At 44.0% G+C, this 8013-nt stretch overlaps 1 protein-coding gene across 1 annotated transcript; it reads right to left on the bottom strand.

Annotated features, from left to right (window-relative positions):
- Nucleotides 1–890: 890 nt before the first annotated feature.
- On the bottom strand, nucleotides 891–1847 carry LOC118090979 (olfactory receptor 4S2-like). The gene has a single exon (XM_035127507.2). It carries the CDS (start codon nucleotides 1845–1847, stop codon nucleotides 891–893), a length of 957 nt encoding a protein of 318 aa, XP_034983398.2.
- Nucleotides 1848–8013: the final 6166 nt, after the last annotated feature.

Raw genomic sequence — 8013 nt, forward strand, 5'->3', positions numbered from 1 at the left:
TTTTCAATGGTGGGTGAGAGACAGACAGACAGACAAGACAGACAAAGAAAGTCACTTGTGCACCATCTACAACCATTCCCGGACAGGGCTAGTCTTGCCAGGATGGCCCATGAATTGGTAACCTCATGATTAGACTACCCGTGTGCCTGGTTCAGAAGCTGCAACTAGTTCAAAGTGCAGCTACCAAGGTACTGAGTCACATAGTTGTTCACACATTACACCATGTCAGGAACATTCCTTCCCAAAGTGACAGCGAGGGCTCCGAGGACCAAGGGGGGTGGCAGGCAGAAAGAGACAGACTTGTTTTCTTCCCATGTGGAGAGTGAGGCGAGTCCCTCCCGTCCTGGAATGCATGTCATAAATTCCCAAGACAGCGTAAGGCAGGCAGAGGGGCCGGAGCTCTCAGACACATTCTCAGGGGAGGAGGGGCAAACTGGACAAGCTGCCCCTCTGTACTACGAGGAGGAGTAGAGTCCAGGCTTGGTGTCAGGCCAACAGAAGGAGGGGAAACTGATGGAGGATATCCTGTTGGCGAAGAGCCTACCCTTCAGTAGGCTCAACTGACCCATCTAGTGAGGAAGATTGAGCTGTGTGCTCTGACCGAAACTACTGTGTAAATACCAATAAATCAGATTGTTCTAAAACTGCCAGCTTGCCGTCTCTTGGTGTGAGAGGGAGATCGTAAATCCTGACACACGAGAGCTAAAAAATCTGCACCAAACTACTACAAACTCATCCACACATCCCCTTGCCCCATGCCTAGAAAGCATGGATCCAAGCAGTTTTTTCGCTTGCCCTGTGCTTTCGGGGCATGGGTCCAAGTGGTTTTGCCCCACTGGATTTCTATGCACCTTATTTAACTAAATTAATGACTTAAATAATGCTAAAATTCAAATTTTTGCTTTCTCGCTTGAAGTCACTTTCCTCCTCCATAGTTTTCTCATGGCATTCTTCATCTCCGCATTTCGTAATGTGTAGATCAATGGGTTGAGCATCGGGGTGATCAGGGTGTAAAACACAGCCACCGACTTGTCTTCTGCGAAGTCACTGGAAGGACGTATGTACATAAAGGTGCATGGCCCAAAAAATAAAATGACCACCAAGATGTGGGAAGCGCAGGTAGACAGAGCCTTCTGGCGCCCTTCGGAAGAGCGAGACCTCAAGGAGACCAGGATGACAATGTAGGAGACAAGCAGGATGATGAAGCAGCCCAGGGCAATCATCCCACTATTAGCCACCACGATGATGCCAATAAGGTAGGTGTCTGTGCAAGCCAGTTTCAGTAAAGGGTGGACATCACAGAAATAGTGGTCAATTTCATTGGGTCCACAAAAGGTGACCTGAGTGACGGATAGGGTCTGCACCAATGAATGCATGAGCCCTCCAACCCATGAGGCTGCTATCATCTGCCCACAAACCCGCTTGGTCATAATGGTGGTATAGTGGAGAGGTTTGCAGATTGCGATGTACCGGTCGTACGCCATCACTGTGAGGATGAAGATTTCTGTGCAGCCAAAGAAATGGACCCCAAAGAGCTGCGCTATGCAGCCAATGAAAGAAATGGTTTTCTTTTCATCAAGGAAGTCTATAATCATCTTGGGGGCCGTGACAGAGGAGTAGCAGATGTCTACAAAAGATAAGTAGCTGAGGAAAAAATACATGGGAGAATTCAAGCGGGAGCTGAAGAGGATGGTGACTGTGATCAGGGAGTTTCCCAGCACAATGGCTAAATAGAAGAACAGAAAAACCACAAAGCAAATTTTCTCCAGCTCCTCATTTTGGGTGAGGCCGAAAAAGATAAACTCTGTCACATTGTTTATGTTCTCAGCTGGAGATTTGAGATCCATATCTAGATCACCTGCAGAAACAAGGAATGAAGATGCTCAGAAACTGGCATATCTTTTTCGGGATTCACCCCTGGTTTTATGACAATCAGAGCCAGGAAGGAAGCCTTGCCATGCAACTCCATATTAAAGGGATGGGGAATCTGTCACCCTCATAGCTGCCAAGTTTTCCCTTTTCTCGCGAGGAAGCCTATTCAGCATAAGGGAAAATCCCTTTTAAAAAGGGATAACTTGGCAGCTATGGTCACCCTCTGTTGGATTCCAACTCCCAACCAGCACGGACATCCCTCAATGGCAGTTTTGCATAAATTAGTTGACTAGGGTTGTTGTTTTTAAAGGAAAGAGGATTTAAATCAGCAGCTCCTTAACAGTTGCTGAGCTCAGGAAGGTATTTCAGCTGATTTTTCACTTTCTGAATAAGCAGCTGATTTAAATCCCCTCTTTTCTTCTCTCTTTTTAAAGTTACCCATTAACTAATGTGTCTGTAATAGTCAGTTCTGCTCTTTGTTTATTTGCAGATCATACAGTTAGAGCAGAAATCCTCAAATGCAGCCTGCTGCCTTACGTTTACAGTATTCTTTACTAAAGTGAAATAAAGAGGCAATGGGAAAGAAATGGGCTTGTCCACACTGTAGCAAAAAGTGGGTTTGCACCTGCCTGTCTTGCCATTAATACAGGAGGGCCCATATGCCCATCCCAGTGGTGCCCTGGAACTTCCCCCCAACCCTTTAAATAGGGGGGGAGCAGTCTTAGATGTTTTGGACTTTCCAAGAATAGAAAAACCCTATGTTTAGAGAGGGAAAAGGTCTGAGACAACACTGGTGTCTTGTGGATGCCCCTACATTAAGGGGAAGACAGGCAAGTGTAAATCCACATTATGTTCCAGGGTGGGCAAGCCTGAGGAGGAGGAGGGGAGAAAAGAACTGGGACAGAACCAGAGCAAGGCATCCACCACCCAATGACAGCACACATTACCTGGCTTTTTTGGGCTTTCCACAGATTAAAAAAAACCTCTGCATTTAAGGTGGGGAAGATCCAAGGCAACAAATGGGAGGAAGAGGGCATCATGTGCACATACAAAAATTAATGAGGAAACAAAGCAGACAAATAGACATTTTTCTCTAGTGTGAACAAGCCCCTAGAATGCGCTGGTTTTAACCTGGGAAATTTTGCTGTGCTTTTATGCAACTTGGTGGTGCAGCTGGAAAATTTTAGACACTGAACTTAATGGGCTTCATGGAAGGGAGGGGATCCTTTCGCTAGTGACATTTATTACTTCACTTTCAAAGCACACAATTAACATTTTTCTTTCCTCTACCTCCACTATTGTCATTCCATGCTTTACAGCTGCTTCTACATTCCTGATATGAGAGAGAGAGAGAGAGAGAGAGAGAGAGAGAGAGAGAGAGAGAGAGAGCAAAATGTTTGCCCATCTGAGAACAGCAACAAAAAGACTCTGCACACACGTCATTTCACATTTTGAAAACTCAGCTAAATCATAGCACCATCATGACATTGTGCCATTAGGAATAAAGTGATGTTTACTTACTGCTGCAAAACATATAGGACTTCTCCAAACTGGAACAAAACGTGGTCCCCATCCCAGAGTTCTTCATGACCTTCCCCACTTTAAAGGTTGGCTTTTTCTGATTCAAACTTTCCAAGGATTCAAAAGCCCCACATTAGGTAAAGCTAATCTTATAGCATGTTCCCTTATATTATTAAGACTTGTTTGAATAAATAATAAATCTGTTGTGCATTTGGGAATCTAAGAGATGTTGGAAAGAGAAACTGGGTTGAACAGAAAGATTACCAAACAAAGAGTGCACACACAAAGTCCCTTTTTCTCCCTTTGAATGTCTTAAAACAACAGCCAAAGTTAAGCACTTTTAAGTATCATTGATTACAATGGGGTTATTTAGGAACTTGTCCACATATATATACATATATACACACACAGCATAAAAAGAGAACGCATCCCTTCTGCAACAGGTATATACCTTGCTTGTATTTGCAGCTGTTGATAGCCTTGTGTGGTTCTTTCAAGGTTTCCTTTGGAGTTTCTCACTATCTTGACCTAATGAGTTGAAAGCAAAAAACATCTAGAGGATATGAAGCCTGCTGCAGAGCCATTCACTTTTATGGCACTGGATGGTGAATGGGCAAAAGAATGTAGAATTCTCTCATGCACCTTCATTCAAAAGAGTAGTTCACAGTAAGGAGGACTCTTCTAAACTGAATTCCTTGCCGATTGATAAATTAGCTATTCTGTACCAAAAGGGTGACTGAGCATCTTCGATGATTATATGCAGTCATGAAAAGGCATAATGGTATCTCAACTTCCCTCTTTTGGGTGCTGGGAGGGGTTGCGTGGAGATGTTCCTTAGCCTTCGTGTGACCCTATATCAAATCTACCCACTTTGAATCTTTGGGGAGGTGGAGTGATAGGGCAGAGTGATGCAACTATCCAATTTGCAGAGTATGACGTGAAACACTGAGTCTGAAGCTAACAAGATATCCTAAACCTGGATAATAAGATCCCAGGGGCCACGAGAAGCGCAAGAGGGACACCAGCCAAAAAAGGACTAAACTTTGTGCATCACTTTTCAAAACTATTTGTAGCCTCAGGCTCTGATGCTCTCTTTAACTCCAGGTGCCCAGCCTTGAATGTGCTTGTGCAAAGTTATTCTATCAGTGTCCTTCCCGAAGCCAGGCCACAAAAAAATTCATGCGGTATAGATTCTATGTGCCTAACAGTTGTAAGTCAACTCCACACCATCCAACATTTCTCTGTTGAAAATAGGGATGTCAATGATCTTATTATTTATACCTTGTTCATCCGACTGGGTTGCCCCAGCCACTCTAAGTGGTTTCCAACATCTATTAAAAAAACATAATAAAACATTAAACATTAAAAAGTTTTCCTATACAGGTCTGCCTTCAGATGTCTTCTAAAAGTTGTATAATTACTTATGTCCTTGGCTCGGGGGTCACCTAACATAGCCGCCAACATTTCTCGGATAAAAATAGGGACATCCTAAGGAAAAAGCCCCCTTCATGGATCAATGCCTTGTCGTGGCGAAGGGGCTTGAATAACTCAGAGAAGCTATGAGCTATGCCATGCAGGGCCACCCAAGATGGACAGGTCATAGTGGAGAGTTTTGACTAAACGTGATCCACCTGGAGAAGGAACTGGCAAGCCACTCCAGTATCCCTGCCAAGAAAACTCCATGGACAAAGACAACAGGCATATAAAAGTTATGACGCTGGAAGATGAGCCCCTCAGGTCGGAAGGCGTCCAACATGCTACTGAGGAAGAGCGGAGGACAAGTACAAGTAGATTCAGAGCTGATGAAGCGGCTGGGCCAAAGCCGAAAGGACGCTCAGTTGCGGATATGCCTGGAAGCGAAAGGAAAGTCCGATGCTGTAAAGAAAAATATTGCATAGGAACCTGGAATGTAAGAACCATGAGTGGAGGTAAGCTGGATGTGGTCAAAAATGAGATGACAAGAATAAATATCAACATCCTGGGCATCAGTGAACTAAAATGGAAGGGAATGGGCGAATTCAGTTCGGGTGACTATCATATCTACTACTGTGGGCAAGAATCCTGCAGTAGAAATGGAGTGGCCCTCATAGTCAACAAAAGAGTGGCAAAAGCTGTAATGGGATGCAATCTCAAAAATGACAGAATGATCTCGATACGAATCCAAGGCAGACCTTTTAACATCACAGTAATCCAAGTTTATGCACCAACTACCGGAGCTGAAGAAAGTGAAATTGACCAATTCTATGAAGACCTACAACACCTTCTAGAAATGACACCAAAGAAGGATGTTCTTCTCATTACAGGGGATTGGAATGCTAAAGTAGGGAATCAAGAGATAAAAGGAACAACTGGCAAGTTTGGCCTGGGAGTTCAAAATGAAGCAGGGCAAAGGCTAATAGAGTTCTGTCAAGAGAACAAGCTGGTCATCACAAACACTCTCTTCCAACAACACAAGAGACGACTCTACACATGGATATCACCAAATGGGCAGCATCGAAATCAGATTGATTATATTCTCTGCAGCCAAAGATGGAGAAGCTCTATACAGTCAGCAAAAACAAGACCTGGAGCTGACTGTAACTCAGATCATCAGCTTCTTATAGCAAAATTCCAGCTTAAACTGAAGAAAGTAGGAAAAACCACTGGGCCAGTAAGATACAATCTGAATCAAATCCCTTATGAATACACAGTGGAAGTGAGGAACAGGTTTAAGGACTTAGATTTGGTGGACAGAGTGCCTGAAGAACTATGGATAGAGGCTCGTAACATTATACAGGAGGCAGCAACGAAAACCATCCCAAGGAAAAGGAAATGCAAGAAAGCAAAATGGCTGTCCAACGAGGCCTTACAAATAGCGGAGGAGAGGAGGCAAGCAAAATGCAAGGGAGAAAGGGAAAGATACAGGAAACTGAATGCAGATTTCCAAAAAACAGCAAGGAGAGACAAGAGGGTCTTCTTAAATGAGCAATGCAAAGAAATAGAGGAAAACAATAGAATGGGGAAAACCAGAGATCTGTTCAAGAAAATTGGAGACATGAAAGGAACATTTCGTACAAAGATTACCATAATCAAGGACAAAAGTGGTAAGGACCTAACAGAAGCAGAAGACATCAAGAAGAGGTGGCAAGAATACACAGAGGAATTATACCAGAAAGATAGGGAGGTCTCGTACACCCCAGGTAGTGTGGTTGCTGACCTTGAGCCAGACATCCTGGAGAGTGAAGTCAAATGGGCCGTAGAAAGCACTGCTAATAACAAGGCCAGTGGAAGTGATGATATTCCAGCTGAACTATTTAAAATTTTAAAAGATGATGCTGTTAAGGTGCTACACCCAATATGCCAGCAAGTTTGGAAAACTCAGCAATGGCCAGAGGATTGGAGAAGATCAGTCTACATCCCAATTCCAAAGAAGGGCAGTGCCAAAGAATGCTCCAACTACCGCACAATTGCGCTCATTTCACACGCTAGCAAGGTTATGCTTAAAATTCTACAAGGCAGGCTTAAGCAGTATGTGGACCGAGAACTCCCAGAAGTGCAAGCTGGATTTCGAAAGGGCAGAGGAACCAGAGACCAAATAGCAAACATGCGCTGGATTATGGAGAAAGCTAGAGAGTTCCAGAAAAACGTCTACTTCTGCTTCATTGACTATGCAAAAGCCTTTGACTGTGTCGACCACAGCAAACTATGGCAAGTTCTTAAAGAAATGGGAGTGCCTGATCACCTCATCTGTCTCCTGAGAAATCTCTATGTGGGACAAGAAGCTACAGTTAGAACTGGATATGGAACAACTGAGTGGTTCAAAATTGGGAAAGGAGTACGACAAGGTTGTATATTGTCTCCCTGCTTATTTAACTTATATGCAGAATTCATCATGCGAAAGGCTGGACTAGATGAATCCCAAGCCGGAATTAAGATTGCCGGAAGAAATATCAACAACCTCAGATATGCAGATGACACAACCTTGATGGCAGAAAGCGATGAGGAATTAAAGAACCTTTTAATGAGGGTGAAAGAGGAGAGCGCAAAATATGGTCTGAAGCTCAACATCAAAAAAACCAAGATCATGGCCACTGGTCCCATCACCTCCTGGCAAATAGAAGGGGAAGAAATGGAGGCAGTGAGAGATTTCACCTTCTTGGGCTCCTTGATCACTGCAGATGGTGACAGCAGTCACGAAATTAAAAGACGCCTGCTTCTTGGGAGAAAAGCAATGACAAACCTAGACAGCATCTTAAAAAGCAGAGACATCACCTTGCCGACAAAGGTCCGTATAGTTAAAGCTATGGTTTTCCCAGTAGTGATGTATGGAAGTGAGAGCTGGACCATAAAGAAGGCTGAACGCCGAAGAATTGATGCTTTTGAATTGTGGTGCTGGAGGAGACTCTTGAGAGTCCCATGGACTGCAAGAAGATCAAACCTATCCATTCTTAAGGAAATCAGCCCTGAGTGCTCCCTGGAAGGACAGATCGTGAAGCTGAGGCTCCAATACTTTGGCCACCTCATGAGAAGAGAAGAATCCTTGGAAAAGACCCTGATGTTGGGAAAGATTGAGGGCACTAGGAGAAGGGGACGTCAGAGGACAAGATGGTTGGACAGTGTTCTCGAGGCTACAAACATGAG

The sequence above is a fragment of the Zootoca vivipara genome, chromosome 1, assembly GCF_963506605.1.
Source record: "Zootoca vivipara chromosome 1, rZooViv1.1, whole genome shotgun sequence".
NCBI classification, from domain to species: domain Eukaryota; kingdom Metazoa; phylum Chordata; class Lepidosauria; order Squamata; family Lacertidae; genus Zootoca; species Zootoca vivipara.

Coding starts and splice junctions, on each gene's coding strand:
- LOC118090979 (XM_035127507.2), bottom strand. CDS start 1,847: ATGGATCTCAAATCTCCAGCTGAGAACATAAACAATGTGACAGAGTTT.